This window comes from Papilio xuthus, unplaced genomic scaffold, assembly GCF_000836235.2.
Source record: "Papilio xuthus unplaced genomic scaffold, Pxut_1.1 DF826933.1, whole genome shotgun sequence".
Taxonomy (NCBI): Eukaryota; Metazoa; Arthropoda; class Insecta; order Lepidoptera; family Papilionidae; genus Papilio; species Papilio xuthus.
In genome coordinates, this window is record NW_013531716.1 from 1,781,319 (window position 1) to 1,800,250 (window position 18,932).

The following is an 18,932-nucleotide window of genomic DNA, read 5'->3' on the forward strand; positions in this document are numbered from 1 at the left end:
GTTGGATTGTGAAAACATGTACTGTCAGGGTTGCCGCAAAATAAAATAATAAATAATTTTATTTACAAAAGTTGTACCATTAACACTTTTTCACATTCTTACGTTGTTAAAAAATATTTTACTTTTGTTGTGGTAAAACAAAATAAAAAAAAATAAAATTCTGTATTTAAAATACTTCGACTCTTCACTTAGATGAAATTTCAATCGTTTTTTCGTTGATTGTACAAACTCGCAATAGGATTATCGCCATTTACGTATGTTTTATATGTCTATGCTATTCGTAATAATTATGGTAGAGAAAAAAGTTATCACAACTTATTTTTTTTACTTTAAATAGTAGTTCAATTATAGTCAGAAAAAAAGCCGAACAGAGTATGTTTCAATTAATGTAGTAGAATATATGTACTGCTATAATAAATAAAAAGTTTTTGATTTAATTTATATCGCAATAAATATAGACGTTATCAGTGTTAGGACCCAATAAGAGTACTGAATATAATTAGACTGTTACCTAACAAAGAGCCAACGGTCATAATAATACACTGACCTTGCAGTGACAGACTGAACCTAGATTCATTATACTTCTGTCAGAACTAATGTAGTCATTCTGAATTTTATCCACATGAAGGTTGCATAGGTGTTGTCAAAGATGTTGATTTATATAAGAAAAAAACATAAAGTCGAATTGCCAATGAGGAAAGAATGGAAGTGTATTTGACTGTGGAGGAGACCTATAGGAGAAACAAATATCCTCTTTCTGGGCGTTCCCTCATCGGTGATTCACAATTGCGGATATCTATGGGAACCATTGTCTCGCTATGCTATAACATAAGGTGGCTAAAAACAACAACATATTTGCAGCTCAATTTAGCGTTGGTTTTCACTGTTTGAAAAGTATTTCAAAACATGTTGATATGACTATCATTGACTTTGGCAAATTAAAATTACGTTTCTTTCTACACACAAATATAAATTTAATTTATTCTGTTTTACCTATACATTTGTTTGTCATCTATTATGGTGTCCATTATCTAAACTATGCTATAATAAAAATGTGAAAAGATAAAAAATAATGAAGTATTCGCACACCTTAACAGCATAGAGCATAAATTGTAGAGGCGACAGTTTTATTGGTACCCTTATAAATTACATTAGCAAGTCCCATCGGACATGTGTGGAGAATATCTCTAAGTTTATTCTCACCGAGAGTTGGAAAACTGAAATTGAAAACAATATTTTTTAAACCTTAAATATAAATATCCGATCGTCTCGTAGCAAAGACTATAAAAATAAAAGCTAGATCTTGTTGCATCAGACAACAAAATCACAAATGAAATTACATTTCTCGTCAGTAACAAAAAAAACTTACAAAATCAAAAGTGTTAATAATTTTAATAATCCGCTATGGGTATCGTTTGCTTCGCTATTTCGGCGAATTTATGAAGCCGGTTATTCGTTTGTTTTTCATTTATACAAATATGACCATAATATAGGTATATCAAATGTATAAAACACTCGTCTACTCAGTGGAAATGATTTTCGTTAAGCAAAAGGTTTTCAAGGATATGTCTTAGTCGGGTGAGTGAAGCCTGCTGCTGAAGATAAGGGTAACAATAGTCCTTCTCGTAACTTATGTTGGATTAAGTTATCTTACAAAGGACACATAAGAATATATGTTACTTACATTAATAAAACATCTCATTCAATTAAATGAACAGTGGAAATCAATTATCGTTAATTCTCTTCTTTGTTTTCAAAGAAAAAGGAAAGAAATTAAATTAATTTATTTTCAATATGACCCCACTGTTATCCCTCTTTCAGTATCACATATACTTTTGAGTATATTGTGAATAGATTAAAATATAAAAATATTATAGTACTAGCAGATTTTGGAATCACGTAATTGAAAAGTGTATTGTTATAGTTATAAATATTAATTCAAGGGTATCGAATTAAACTAGCTATCACCCGCGAATAAAAAAAAAATCTTGATAAGTAGCTTATGTGTTCTTCCAGACTATGCTCCACATCTGTGCCAAATTTTAGCGATATCCATTGAGCCGTTCCTCAGATACCTTCAACCTATTCTTTCATTTAAACATTCGCATTTATAATATTAGTAAGATATTTACTATTATAGCTTTAAAAAAATATATCTATAGATGTTTGTATTCAGTCACAATATCGATTATAACTTTTATCTTCTAAATTGTTTCCAAAGCAATATCCGAATCGTAAGTGAACGGAAACAATTGGTAGAAAATTGAACCAGCAACAAAATTGTGGCGCAAAGCCAAAATCATCTTGTCCAAAGCGGACCGAGTCAATCTGGCTCATTCTATCCAATTTTACACTTTGAGAGCAAACCGTAACAGATGCTTTCTTATTGTTGATTGGAGTAAAAAGATAATCTTCAAACTTCGTCAGTATCACTAAGAATTTAATACATAAACTATGATTATAGAATACCAATGAAAGATGGTGTAAACTTAACTAGAAACTCTGCTACCGGTTATTACACTTGGATACAGAAATGATTTGGTTCTTAGTTGTTCTCAATGCTCTACGTAGTATGGTAATATAAAAAGCAACCAATTCCTACGGGTCCTTCATTATGAAGCCCGTGGTATATGCTATCATAGACTATTCTTACGCCGAAACAGAAATACTTTACGTTTTTTCGTTGTCAACTTATAAACGACCTCATCAAAGATCTCGATCCTAACCTAACTTAAGGATACTGGCCCTCAATAAAAATTGCGAATTTAAAAAAAAGAAAGCAATCTATTAATGTTAATGCTCTGCTGCAGTTTTATATTTGTAATTCAATTAGGCAAAAGCACTGGCTGACTCGAGTATTCCGCATATTGGTGATCACACTCTTAGTTAATTGAATTTGTTCTTCCTTTATTGAAAACACTGACGTAATTTTATATTCGTTAAAAATCTTACTAATATTATAAATGTGAAAGTTTGGCTGTTAAGATGGTTTGTAAGAAGGTAAGCTAAAAATGCGTAAAAAACCTGACGCTTTTTTCCATTTTTTTAGCGAAATAAGAAAAAAAATATTAAATCAAAACTTTTAGTGTTACTAATAAATACCTACTTGAGTTTTCAGTTTCGAAATCACATGTATAAATAAATTACACATACGAACGAAGTCGCGCAAATAAAATACGCAACATACTGAGTACGCCATTTCAAACAAGTCGCGCGTGTGTTATTTATTACAATAATATGTACAATTAATTTAAGTAAAGCTTTTACTTATATTTAATCTTAAATTTATTTTATTTGAACGATAACTCTCAGGAGGAGTATGAAACGCGCCGTATTAGAAATTATAAATGAAAATGTTTTATGTTCAGTGTTACACTTAATTTTTTAACTTTCCTTATTTTATGTCATATTCATTTAAAAAGTGTCCAGAGTTCAATTTGATTATATTTAAATTTTCCCTTTTTATACACTGCAACGAAGTATTCATAAATATAAAAAGTTACCAAGTGAATAGAACTCTGATTTCATATTTAAATTGATGAAATACTTGCCTTTTTATTCCGCCAAAAAGCAACATTTAAAACGCAGTATTAACTTATGTTTTGGATGTTAGTAACTAACTGTAAAAGTTTTGTTAGATTTATTTATATTCAGATGTTCTAAAAGAGAAAACGAGATATTAAAACACTACTATAGTTCTAAAGTCTTTGACAAATTTACCATAGAGTTAGATTCCCTTAAGAAGCTCTCTAACTAAATAATACTTACGTAAATAAGAATAATTTGACTACTAGGATATCTGACAACACATTTAATTTGCAACACTATCCCTTTGTTTCTTAGTATCTCGTTTCCATCACTTTGTTCTATTCCGCTTTAATTAGGTCTCTCATTGTAGTAGTAATTGATTTAGTTATTTAATTCAGTTGCGATAGATCGAGCTAAAACAGTGCAATAAAAATACGCATAGTAACGAACCTAAAGTCTATTTAATAAGTAAAAATAAAGTACAATATCTTATTTGAATAAAATAACCCCAAAATAAAGATTAATCCGAATAAAAAATATATCTTAATTTTAAAAGTAAAAATGTACTTATCGACTGCATAAAGATGAAAATAAATCACAATATTGACGTGTATGCGTCGTCACTACAAATTGAATTAAACAATTATTCAAATCGCGAACGTTGAAATGAAGATGATATGCAAATCCTGAAAGTGCTTTTCGACCCGGCTCGCTTTAGGAATGCGCTTTTAACGGTATCTTACAGAACAAATTAGTATTATACGGATATTAATTATATTCCAGTTCCTAATTCAAAACCTGTTAGTAATAAAGTAACTAGTAGGCTATATAAGATCTAAACTTTGTCTTATGAATGCTGTGTACGCCTGACATCTGTATGTTTCTCAAATTTTCATTGTCTGTGTGTTATTTGTTAATCTGATCATGCTTGTTAATGATAAAATGAGTGTACGTTTTAAAAAAATAAATAGGATAAAAAAGAAAACTAAAAAAATATGAAAATGACATTATTCATTAATTCATAATCATTCATCATAGTCAGTCATAATCAGTCATAGTCAGTCAAGTTAGTCATTATTTATTAGTTTATAATATAAAAGAAATCATCGCCGTTTCCGCGGCGCAGATTAATCAATTGCTGTGATATTAAAATTGACAAGGTAAGTTGGCTTTGAATGTGTTCCGTACATACTGCTCAGGATACTAAAAAGAATCGTGTTTATAATATTTTATGAATGAAAATTAAATAGATAACAAAAAAAAGTAAGTAGCAAACCGGTAACCTAACAACGCGTAAGAGAGTTGGGGTGGTGCGGTTTAACTACGACCACTAGATGACAGCATGATGGATTGACGCAGGCCGCCATTACAGGGTTAAAAATAACTACGATATTATATGTTAAACCAAAATTCTCTGATAATTTACGCGGTACTGGCCACTTACATTTTTTCAAAATTACCAAAAATCTAAATTTAAAAAATAAAAACAATACGTAATTAACGTCAGTAGTTTTTTCTAAAAAATACTTTATGTAATTGCATACATGATTAGCAAACGTTTTGAGTACCAGTATTACGTGTTCGCTTAGAATTATATCAAATAATATTCGGAATAACTCAACCTTTCACTGAATAGGAAGTGCCTTGATGCTTTCTGAAGCGGCTTTGATAAAAAGAGGCCACCAACCTCGATTTTCCGATCTATTTTGGTCTTCATTCCTATCAATATATCGTTGGAGGTTTTATTGTGCAAAGGTCAATAACTTCGCTTCACTTTCCTTAATTTTGCGTGAATTTTATGTATTAATTGCCATCACATAACTTCGAAAAATTTTCCCTTTGGAAAAAGAAACGAAAATTGAATTGTTATATTAATATGTTGTTAATTATCATAAATATCTTCTATTACAAAGAAGATAAATAATCAAATTGAGAACCCCGATTCAAATAGTTACAAATGAACTGTATTGTAACAAGAAGGCGAATAACAATTGCTTGTCTTTTAAAATTATTTCCTGACAAATCAAAAATTATGCCTGTCACTTTCTTGATGCCTGGTACGTATTTAGTTTTTTGGTATATTATTGGACTTTTTAATAATATTATTATAGTTTTATACGACATGCTCGTAAAACATCTTTGTATAGACAAAGTATCGATTATAAGATGTTAATAATTAAATAATAAATAAATAAATAAATTCCTTCCTTTCTTTTTTATTTTACACCAATCAAACACACTGGCAGAAGAGATACACATTTAAATTAAATATAAAATATAATTGGGTTTTGACTACATTGAAAATTCCATTTTCCAATGATGACGCGACATGAAATCTAACATAATCCTTTAGATCCCTGCCATTTTCAATAAATCTTATATCAACAGAGAAACGATCTACAGCAGATCAAATCAAATTAAATTATCATCTATTCTACGAAAATCTACTGAAAAGCGAACGATTTGGTTTTCACCATAAATATTTAAGAAAATGGTAAGAAAACTTTGAAAATCTATGGCTTAATAAGCATAATCTCAAACAATACATTTTATTCGTAATAATTAATACCAATCGTAAGTCAAGATTTAATTGCACCTACATATTTCTTGAATTATTTTTTTTTTAAATATCTACTTAAAATTACGTCTAAGTTCTCAAAGTTTTATAGGGTACTATTGAAATTATAAGTTGAAAGTTGTTTGTAATAAATAAAGTAAGCCACTAAAGATATAATTGCTAAAGAAATTTTACTAACTAAATTTGATGCTTACCTCCAAATCCTAAATTAGAGAAACGTCCTTTTCTCTCTTCGGTAGGATGAAATCCATCATTGTGACTTCACGCACATCTTAGGCGTGACATAGCGTTATTAAATACACAGTGAGTAGAACGAAAAGAATGAACATTGTGTCGGTCAATGTTCCACTTGGCTCACTTCAAAGTTTTCACTTATGAACGGGCGGTTGGGATGTTTTTATACGGAGTGGTTATCGTAAGTGCGTGCACGCAGTTAGGCACGACCGTCCCAGGCGAGCGACGGCAGCACACTGACAGGGATGCTGTCGGTTGCTACGATACGACACCCGTTCCAACCCCCTGTGGATTGGGCCGCCGCCCTAGACGAGTGGAGCCGCGCAACCTAGTTTTATGTATATGTCACCGGCAAATCGTGTATGCCGCCTGTTTTTTATTTGCCCAATTTTAATCGTAAAGCCTCGATAAATTGCATATGGAACGCATTCATTCACAAATTGAAGAATATATTTCTATTATATTCCGACAATTTCTATAGGTGACTTATTGTAATTGAATGTCTTTTACAAATTACCGAAATTTAACACAACTATTTGTGAATAAATTCGTTAGATAATAATTTCCGAGTGTACGATTTGCCTGCACAAATTACAAACGGGCCGCTTATACACTTTGTCGGTGACATACAGAAGCCACTGTCTGCGTAATAGCTCTTCAGCTATTTCCTGATAAAACGTCGTTGATAGAAATTTGCGTTTTGCAATATATTTTTATGCAAGGATCTTTTCTTTTGCTAACTTCGCGTTTGCACGATATTGTCTTTAAACTCTGTGATATTCGATAAAAAGAAAACATTAATAGTAAAGCCTGTGAAGAAGATATTTGTGAATAAATCTACAAATAGTATTTTAATTCGTTAGAATAGAATAAAATCAATTTTCCGGTGGTTTACGCATATCTATTTTTTAAGTCTTTATTCATAACTTTTAATTTCCAGTCAAATTTCCAATTAAATTTAGTATTTTCTTTATATGACATGTTATTTTTAATTTTCTACGCACATTTTTATTCACCGTTTTATTAATAAGAATGTTGCCATATTCGAAATTACTTTAAAAGCACAGCGTTCAATTATTTAATATTTATCTCGGTGTGACCTTATCTTTAGATGACTTTTACGGCACCCACGCGGCCATGTGGAATGATGTATTCTTTCAAACCGCCAACACAAACTGAATAGGGTACTGTTGTCTGTTAACCTTTTAAAAGTTGTTCCGTATAGAAGTATTCTTACCCGCAGCAAAAAGATGAAGAAATGTTAGAAAAAATATAATTAAGGTCTAGTTCTTATAATAAATGAGATAAAAAAACGAAATCCAATAAATATTCAACAAGGAAGAATCACAGACTACGCATATGATTTCGTAGAGAGTTCTCTTTTTACTAGACAAATTACGTACATTTGTTCCAGAAAGCATAATCACATTGTTAGACATGTTGGATTGTTGCCAGACTATCTAACCAACAAACACTCAAAACAATATATTATTAATATAACAGTTTAATGTTTTTTACGTTTTATAAGCTAGCGCTTGACCACGATCCCACCTGGTGAAGTGGTGATTTGGTCGAAAGATGGTACGCGCTAGCTTAGTAAGTGCCTGTTACTCTACTTATTATAATTCGACGTCACTTTCCGATGCTTTTTTATTTAATTTTAAATTTAACGCAATGCAACAGGAAGATAATTTTTTTATATTCTGTGGACGTTCAGAACTATATTTTGTCGCGAAGATTCATTTACCGTAGATTTCTTAAAACAAAACATGTTGTTATCTCTGTATTTTTAAAGAAAATGATATGTTTTATATAGAGATTTTGGTATTAGAAACCCAATGTATCTTTTTTGCTTTTTAATTTTTTACTCCTTCCTTTATTTTTACTGTAACTTTTAACTATTATTATTAATACGTAAATTACTGCAAACATCATAAATTTTTCATTACTAACTCAATGAAATACGTTCTAATATCATCTGTTCAAACATTTTCGTAATGGAGAACAATATTTTACTTTAATTAATATGTAAAATGAAACTCTATTTATTTAGTTACGAACCGTGTATTTAACATAAGATAGAGTGAATTAATGAATGAACATTCAACTATACCGATTGTAAAAGAAAATAGCAACATAACATTCCATTTAACTAAGTCTCGTGCAGTATTTAATCATTGCCTTCCACTGTTGAAACGTAAAACATATTCTCATCTCTCTCTCTTTTCAAACAGACAAAAAGAGAAGACAATATATTGCTTAGAAGTTGTAAATTAAGGTTTACAATAATGACTAATTTTAATCATTCAATCACCTATACTGAGATTATATTAAATAACAACGACAAAGACGTTGGACGACAATCGGAAAGATTCTTTTCAATAAACTATTATAGCTTTTGATGTCTTGCTTTATTTCCTTCACCTTACTTTTTACGTTTTATTTAAAGCGGAAATTATACCAATGCTTTGAATAAGCTTTAGGAAAGCTTGAAGTGAGACAAATCGTGGTAAGATATGTCATTAACAGAGTCTGCAAGATGGTCTGAACATTTCTCTGTGAGAATTCAATCCCACAATCTAAATGCTCTATCTTGTGTGCGGGCACGATAATGTCTTTAGTCTGAACAAGCGACAGTATCAGATATTTAATTGCTATTGTACATTATTGTGTTAGGAATGTAATGATTCTTGAAATAATGCTATTAGAAGTGACTGTAAAGGGTATCCGACTAATATACTAGCTGTCGGCCGCGACTCAGTCCTCGCGAAATTAAAAAAAAAACTTAATTAGTAGCCTACGTGTACTTTCCGGGTATGTTCAACATGCATGCCAAATTTCAGCGAGATTGATGCAGCTGTTCTGGAGATACTTCTTCTTACAAACAACCATCCAAACATTCGGATTTATAAGTAAGATTACTAAACAACGGATATGTCGAATATTAAAAGCGGATAGTATTTTAAAGGCGAATGAGGCTCCAAGGTCATGTATATGATCTCTGAATCTATTTGCTAGACATATTACAAGCTGAAATTTATGAAGAATAGAAAAAGTCACTCTCAATTCTTAAAAATGTTTTTTTAAGTATTATCACCAATCAAATCGCTTACAATAAATTGTATGCATTAAACTTTGTATTGTAATTTCGTATAAATTATTCTGAAAACGGCTTCAAACTGCCTCAATGCCTACAATTACATACAAATTACGATGGTATTTCACCTGTAGCCTCGTTAACGATTAACAGATGGTAATGTAATACCTTAAAGTAATTTGAATACGAATAGGCAGGTAAATTAATGCGTATTTTGATTGTGATAGCGATTTACCTTTGTTTTTTGAGATCAAAATCTTTATATCGAACATATCGTCAACCTTATCATTACCCACAAAACTGACAACAATATCTCTAAAATGCTATTTTGGTCTCAAAAACCCACGGTTAGTAGTTGTAAAAATGTGATAGAGGTAAAGATTGAATACATGAATACTAAATATGAATACTAAAATAAAACATTGATAATCACTTATTCATTATTTTTTGTGCTGCTAAGAAAATACATGTCTAGAGACACTACTGAAACACACACTAACTATGCTTTTATCTTGTAATTAATACTGTGAAGTATTAAAAGCTAATCGCTGTTTACATCATCGTCGCTTGCTGTGGTCGTAATATTAAAAATTGTATTAACGATAGCTTTTATTGCTCTCCTTGTGCCTTGCCTCAGCAACGTTAACTTGAACTGCATTAGAACAATCAAATATGTTGACATGTACGATATATTCTGAAAGAAAAAGTTATTTTGGATAAATACTTTTATTTATCTTATTTATTTTCCAGTCATGATATTTTTATACAATGCATTTGTAATAATTCTGTTTGTTAAGAAAACTTTTTATAAGCAAACGAGCAGCGGGGACACCGAGGTATTCAACTATGCCCATGGACATCAGCAATACCGAACCGCAGATGTGTTGCCGGCCTTTGAGATGATGATACGCTAGTTTCTTAAATATAAAATTATTTTAATTATTTAAGACTTAGACAGGAGTTATAAATAAGCCAAGAAGATGTATACAGTAAATTTTTTTTAACATCATCTTGTCTCACATTTTTTTAAATATTAATAATGCTTACCGCTGTAAAAAGTTCACGGTTAATATTAGTGAAACCGTCTAGATTCATAATGGGCGGATTTTTGGCAATAGCTACTAGAAACATTTCAACTTCGCGTTGTGCACTTCGATCTATTGCTCCCAAATTGACGTTCAACAAGCGAACTTGGAACTCTAATCCCACCTGGAAACATTTATAAGAACTGCCATTTAACAAAAATAATAGTTGTGGTACTTTATCTTTTCTATAATCATGGGGATTAGATAAAGTGCATTCACTTCGAAGCGATTCCATAACGAATTTGAAAATGTATGAAATTAACGCGCTACAATCACATCGAAAGTTGTTGTCAGTTTTATACACTTTTGAAGTTTGCTATTGAATCGTCTTGAAGCGAATGCATTTCATCGTTTGACTACTAGTTTTTTCTTTCTTTCGACAACAAGTTTAAAAAGTTACTTTACTATTTATTCCGCGGCATACCAAACAATTAGTATGGGAAGTGGTATTTTGTCAGGAAGTACGATTTAGTTTTCCATACTTCAGTTTTAGACACAAAAGACTCAATAGGTCAAGCTTAGTGGTTTCGTACAATATTTTTTGATTATTATTACACAATTAGCACACTTTAATATGCGTTAGTAAGAATCGGGATTCATACTACGATTAGTATGAGATTCCGTAAAAACCACGAAAGTTTAAAGTGAAATAACTGAAAATACATTAAACTTAAGTACAAAATACACAGAAAAAAATATCTAGACTAGACTTGAACAAAATAAATCACTGAAAGTCTAGAATGAAAAAATAATCTACTAAAATATTACTAAGTGAACCTTTCTTGAGGCGTGGTACGCTTCATTACATATGATGAAAAGAAGGGTCATGCAGTAGCCGACTATAACAAATAATCCCATTTCCTTATAACTGAGGCCGTGCTCTAATATCTCGGAAAGAGAACCGTAGAGGGAAATTATGGTCGTGAAGAAAATAACCATACAATAAATACCGTACATATTCGAATACGCTCGCCCTGGAAATAAGAAACATTCGTTAATAGATTTCTACAGACATTTATCACATTATTCAATATTCGCTATTTATTTTTTTCTTTCAATAATATTTTTTCCGATCATTTTTTCCCACATTTTCCATGTCTATGAAGTATTTATTTAATTTTAGTTTCATTCGGTTTTAGTTTGAATTAAAAAAAAAACTTTATTTTAAAATGCAGTCAATAGATGGCGTTTTATCCATCAGACTCCAAGTTAGTTGTTTTTTTTCTTTCAACTTATTTTAAATTAGGTTACTTATTTGTAATTTCGGCAATGGAAATTGATTTTTAAATAAGATATTTTTATAATACTAACCGTTGGTTTCCGAAACCAAAGTCTGTAGTACTAACTGTATGTTCAAATATAGTCATTCTTGACAGTATATTTTACAAAACAGAGGTATATGTTTTATACAGAGATTTTTGTCTTAGAAACCCATAGTAAGTTGTATCCTTTATTGAATGTATATTAAAAACAACTTATGTTTTCTTTAACTATTTATTTACCTAGCTGTTGCATCATATGAGATAAGTCCACCCACAGATGTCGATATTGCGCCAGTTTCAAAGCAGGATGTTCCGCTTTGAGTGCTGTGTGCAAGTTTGTTGCCAAACCCTTTGAGGCAGTTCCGAAAGCATTGCAGTTTATGTACCTGGTAAGATATAACTAATATATACTCAGAAGTTGCTTATTAAAATATTCAGTAACTGCTTAGTGAGTAATTTTCTTTAGTGTTTTTAAATCTTATTAATGTTATAAAGGGGAATGTTGGATAGATGGATGTTTGTTTGAAGGTATCTCTACAACGGCTCAATAGATCTCGCTGAAATTTGGATAGATGTAGAACATAGCCTGGAAGAACATATAGGCCACCATTTTTTTTTAACTAAGTGCGGATGGAGTCATGGTCGACAGCGAGGATTGTTATAAAAATCATTGTTTTCTCCGACAACACAATAAATTAAAAAAAAATTAAACTTTAAGTGTTACCATAACGAACAGAATCCATCTAGCATCGCAATTATGTGGTAATAAGCGAATGAATGCCACAGTTCAAAGTCGTCCTGTAGATAATGTTGGGACAGAATAACAGCAATGCTTAATATCCATGAAAATATGCACAGAGCCCAAGTTAATGAATAAAGATTGGGAAAAATTATTGGTGTTCCCGTAATTTTCAAGTATTTGAGCTGAAAAGTTTAGATTCTTTTAAGAAATATATTCCTTGACCAATTCAACATTCATTGTTTTAATTTTGTTACTTTAAGACATTATTAATTACAATCCTTTGGCGCAAATGACGTTACAACGTCTAGTGTCAGAATGAATAGTGAGGGGACACAAACGTCGACATTTTAGTAAGGCTAGTGTTGAGTCAATACACTGGCTCATTTCCGGATTTTCTTCCTAATATTATATTGCGTATTCATGTGACAAACTCAAAATTAAGCAATAGATGTAGGAATTTACATTTCGTTAAATTCTTTTTTACATATGTATTTAATTTATATTAAATATATATAAAGTGCTTCTAAATTTTAGTTTTAAATTTGTATAATAGATTACTAGTTTTTAAATTATTACTTAAATTTAAAGTAAGTTTCTTAAATCGGTTACTCTATTTACCTGATAATGAGTCCACATATTTTTAAAGATGGCGACTTCTGGACCGTGACGCCATGACGCAATCGGCAAAAGAAAGTGCGGAATAAGAATACTGAGAAATATTATGTTGTAGATCACTTCGTCGAATCGTTTATTTGAATTGTCTTGGAAATTTGTCAATCTCTCTCTGCCAACTAGAACATTGCGAGTTAATTAAAAAATATTAAATACCTAAACAAATCTAATAAACAGTATCGTAGTCATAAATTTAAATTTACAAATAATTATAATATTTCCTAAGTAACAATTGTAACAATTTTTAAAATAATATTTACTCTTCGATTCTTAACATTTATTTCTATGAGTGTACACATAAACAGCCTAGAGCTAATTGACATGGTACAAGAAATAGTAAATTAACCAAACCTGCCAATATTATAATAAAAAAAATTGAAAAATACATATATCTCACTTATGTCAACAAAGATTAAGTAACTTACAGATGGAAAGAAGTATAACATAATATCATGCTAAAAGTAACTAGCACTAGTTATACAGTCTAGAATAATATTTTAAAGGTATAGAAGAGTATCATATTTTATGGGTAACATAAATTGCTACAAAGACGTTAAAGAAATACTGTTTCACTTGCCTTTAACGACTATAATGCATTCTAAACTCCACACTAGATACGCCCATAAAGTCGCCTTTGAGATCCAGTTAAATGTTGTACGTTTTGTAGTTTTACTCTCTAGAAACGAATTTCAAACTTAAATGGTTTTGTTATAAAGCTTCAATTTAATGTTCGATCAATTATTCGATTACTATTTTTATAGCACTAATTTCGAAAAGTGACGTCGGTAATAAACCGAAATAAAGATTTTTTTCTTTATTAAAAAAAAAATAAAAAACAATTTTAAAAGCGGCCAGTACTTAAACACAATGTCTTAAATATAAAAACTTGTTTTTAGTAAAAGGAGGAGTCTATTTTAATAGAATATATATTAGAAACGAATAGCTTGGTCGGAACGGTCGGTGACAAATCGTCTGAACCCACTTTTTATCAGTTTTAGTAACCAAGCCGCCGATATTTCTTCCGACAAGTCATTTGTACGTGCCAGCCAGTTTCATTTGAGGTCCTCGAATTCGTGGCACAAGAAGTACTAGGGCTTAGTTTATGATTGCCTGGTATATTATTATTTATTTTCTACATTTTGTACGTAATTTTTGACACTTTTACCTTTCGGCACTCGCATTATCGGCATCACTCCCATAATTTGAAACAACACTAACAAGCTTTTGGTCGTCATGTAGAAGCTATCATGTTTGTCTAACAATGCCGAATCCTCGTCTGTTATTTCAGGACCATAAATATCTTTCGCATCGTATTCTAAAAAAATGTACAACTAGTAACTTAAGATAAAGATAAAGTTATTTGCAATTTAAAGCAATTGTTTACACATTCAATTAATGTGCGTTTGCGTGTCCGAATGCAAATTCTTTTGCATAGATTAACTGTGGGATTCTGAGACCAAAATCCCAGTTGAAAACATATTGTTATCTCTGTTTAATCAAAGATAATGGCTGAGAGACGATATGTTTTATACGGAGATTTTACTCGCAGAAACCTACGGTAAGAAATATATATTACTCAATTTACTAGGACATATGTATGAGACGTTGTTACGTCAATTAGAACACATATTTAATACCTGGCAATTCTTTTCCGTTTCTGTTTCTAGGTTTTTCCTTCTTTGGAAAACTTTCGTTTTGCTCCAAATTATAAATCGGAAAGTTATTGATAATTATATCACGATTCATACTTCTGTATATTCATTAAGTTTAGAAGATTTAACAAAATTTAAATGCCGCTGTCTTCAGTAACGTTTGAGGCAAGCAAGTGGTGCAACTTTGAGAGGTTGTGGTAACACAATATGATGTAATCAATCATAACCCGTCCTTCCCCTTACTCGGTTATTCGAGTTTGATAACAAAAAGGAATGGAGTAAACATGGCAATGTTTTTATTTCTGTACAAGACAATGGAACATAAATGGTATCGTATATTTATGAAAAATATTTTATATTGTAATGCTTATTAAATAATTAAATTATGTTATTCTTAATTAAATATTTAAATTAGAAATCGAAGAGCAGACCATGTCACTTACTAGTTGAATAAATGTCGAAAATATTTTTTTTACAAGTAAGTTTGCTCTAATCATTTCTGTAGTCTGAATTTCTTTGAAAGCGATGTTTTGATGACGTTGCAGCGTTTCTGTAAAGTGATTAATTCATATTTTACGCTAATAACGACTTACAAACTTTAGAAGTCAATAAAAGGGTCGTTACAGTCATAATAGATATTCATTTATTTATTGTTCCCTGAAGATTATGAAGGTAATTGATACCGTGAATAACCATTCCGAATCTTTTGTAGTAGAACATATCTTCTTTGATATTCTATTTCGTCCTTTAGTAATTAGGAAGATGATTGTGATTTTTGATGTAATATTTGTCAGTAACTTTGAAGCATTGTTAAATCTTACTAATATTATAAATGCAAATTTTTTAATGGTTGGATTAGTTAGTAGGTTTTTTAGAACCGCTGCATGGATCTTGCTAAAATTTGGCACAGATAAAGAATACAGTCTGGTAAAAAACATTTATCATTTTTTTTAATTATTTATTTTTAAAAATTTTATATCCGTTTAAATTATGATAAAATACTCAAAAATCCGTCGTATTTTCACAGTCGGAATCGTAATTAATTCAGCAGTGGGTCGCATGTCGCCATGTGATGTGAAACAACAATGATTCGCTTTCGGGGCTCGTGTGCGAGAGTAGGTCGCTTTTGTTTTCGTAGCGCTACGTAGCGTAGCCCGTAACACATTTGTTTTCAGGCAAGCGTTGGGGTTTTTTTTTATTTTATTTCCTGAATTCTATTTACCGAAATATGTGACCTTTTTTGAACATACCTGTATTTAAAACATAGGCTATGTTATACAAATTAGTTTCCTTGACGTAATATTTCTAACGTCGACAACGTGATATAAAATATTTTTGTGTACAATGCTTTGTTTATCTTACTGTTGGTCACGACGAACAGAAAAAATGTGCCGTGTGGCCACAACGTGCAGTTTTCTTGTATTTATGCATCTTTTTAACGTAGGAAAAATCTTAAATATTTTTTAAAAATGACACCGTATAAAATAGATGATTTTCTTTTATAAATTCTTAATTGAAATAAAATCCATCCACATTTCGTATCAATTTATCTTCAGTATCTTAACTGTATTATGACAATGTTGCCATCTCTCTTATTTTCCATAAAAAAATAGAGACACAAATAGTGTTCCTATACATGTGTCGCGTTAGTCACTCCTGTCCATATTGATTTTTTATAAAATTTAATGCAAACTTTAACTTTACATGCAATTTTGTAAGAACCTATCGGAGTTAATGTCACTTTATACAGTTTAAAGACATTATCGTGTTCTTCCACAAGATTGAACATTTGCATTGTAGAATTGAATATTCGTCGAGAAATCTAAAACCAACTTACTGTTAGTGCCAGTGACATCTCAATGGTGGGGTTTACACTCAGCGTTCCGACACAAAAGAGTTCTATATATATTAATACAATTGAAATGTCTGTATGTAATATGAAAATATATAATTTACACATGATATATTTGGGTAGTTGATAACTAAAAACCATTTTTTTAATATTTGTTTGTTTATATGTCTGTTCCCCAGGACGCGTTTGTTCCGGCCAATCTCCGAATAGGCTGGACGAATTTAGACGGGACTTGGACGGGAAAATAGCTAATGCATGCTTGCTTATTATAGGCTACTTGTTTAATTTTGCGCAAAAGAAGTCGCGGACGACTGCTAGTTAATAATAAAAGGTACATAATTTGTGTTTCCTCCATTTGAAAATGGCGTCAGGCTGTTGGAATCGTACCTACAAATACGGGAAATTTTCAACGCGTTTACTTGAATACCTCGTTAACGTTTAACAGATGGCGAGATTCGAATATTCCGAAACAATTGTGCGAGCACAAGTGTCATTAATTGAAATTATTTATCTTCATTGTAAGGAAATTACTTCTACAAGTAATATAACTTTAAGGTATTTGCAAATGTCATTACTATTAAAGGTATAAATGTATCTTTTGGGCGTTCTTTTCTTTTCTCAGAGCATCGGTGGTTCCAGGGTTAAGCACTTGACTTGTAATCTGGAGGTCTTGAGTTCGAATCCCGCTATTTACCAATGTATTTTTCGATTTCAATTTACATATGTACATTTATCCGACGTTCTTACGGTGAAGGAAAACATCGTGATGGAACCTGCTATCTGCGAAGAAATTCAAAACGATATATGTGACGTCAACCAACCCGCAATTGGCCAGCGTGGTTGACTATTTCCTAATCACTCCTAACTAAGGGTAGCCTCCGAGCATCTCTGTGGGGACGTATAGTGGCTGATGATGATGATGGTTTCATTTCTTATTAAAAAATAATTCGCATTCATATTACGGTAAATAATAGTCGCTTTAAGTTTAAATAAATGTTTTAAATTTTCTGTTTCTGTTTCATAAACGAAAACAAATTTATTTCATCCAACAAGATAAACTCGTTATTCCCGATCTTGTTCTAGAATCTCGTTTTCTTGTTTATACTTCATAAAACTTTTCATCGTCCATTTTGTGTCGTGTCTTTATTAATCATTTCTTTTCAACGATAAATTGAATCACAGAACCTTTAAATTACTTTCTTCATATAATGCAAGATTTTATTAAGATTCTCTTGTACAAGGATACTCTTATCAATATCACATAAGTAACCACCGACATCTAAGTATCTTTCTTCTTTTGTCGATAGTATAATGGGTAAGGGTATACATATCCAATTCCGTGCTCATGGATTTAAATATCGATACAGCTATTGTTGTTACTAATATCCTAGCACAAGCTTCAAAAATCTACAGTATGAATAAAAGTTCTAATCATTTGTAACGATCCCATATAGAGTAGGATCAGAACAGGGATATGCTGATAATTAATCAAATAAATCTGTTACTTTAATCAAGTGCGTAAATTTTATTTTAATTCACGCCCAAAACATAAACATAAAACCACATACTCTGCGCGATGTTTCATTGTTGTCGTCGCAAAACAAACGTCGCAGACACTAAAACTTTCCATTTGTTAAATTCCCGTCCGCATACCACTAAATGTTAAGTTACATTTCTTTATGTCAGGATTTTACTATCCAAAGTACGTAAAATAATGTTGAACTTTTATCTTTCAATGGTTAAATTCATAAAAAAGGACGAAATTATTACTACGTTACTAATCCTAGAATAATAATATGGATGTAGTCTGACTTAAAATTATTAAAATTGTTATTATTTTATGTCAGCCTGTAGATTTTTATCTTTGGTTGTATACAAATTGTGACGGAGATCAAATATTTTACTACATCTGACACTGATTTATCTTACTTCTAATATTATAAATGCGAATTTGGATGTATTGATCCATCCAGGATGTTGGCCAGGTTTGCATGGACCTCGCTGACATTTGCCAATAATGTAGAAAACAATCTGGTAGAACTAGGCATAGGCTACAATTTTTTTTTAAATCCGCGCGGAAATTACGTTGTGTAATGAGCTTAAAACTCTCATTAGAAAGTACCGTACTGAAATCTATAATACTACAAAGGACAAAGGTAAGTCGGTTAAATCCTATTAAAAAAAACAATTGGTGCACGGAATCCTTTTAAATGTCGTAAGTTTGCTTTAC

General features: G+C 31.1%; 1 protein-coding gene across 1 annotated transcript; it reads right to left on the minus strand.

Moving 5' to 3' along the window:
• Positions 1-880: 880 nt before the first annotated feature.
• Gr21a (Gustatory receptor 21a) lies at positions 881-17,644 on the minus strand. The gene is made up of 10 exons (XM_013317676.1): positions 17,621-17,644; positions 14,364-14,472; positions 13,776-13,874; positions 13,145-13,317; positions 12,509-12,708; positions 12,025-12,170; positions 11,300-11,496; positions 10,485-10,646; positions 10,079-10,131; positions 881-956 (listed from the first exon to the last, which is right to left on the minus strand). Exons 2-10 carry the CDS (start codon positions 14,431-14,433, stop codon positions 881-883), a joined length of 1,176 nt encoding a protein of 391 aa, XP_013173130.1. The 5' UTR covers positions 14,434-14,472; positions 17,621-17,644.
• Between the last annotated feature and the right edge of the window lie 1,288 nt (positions 17,645-18,932).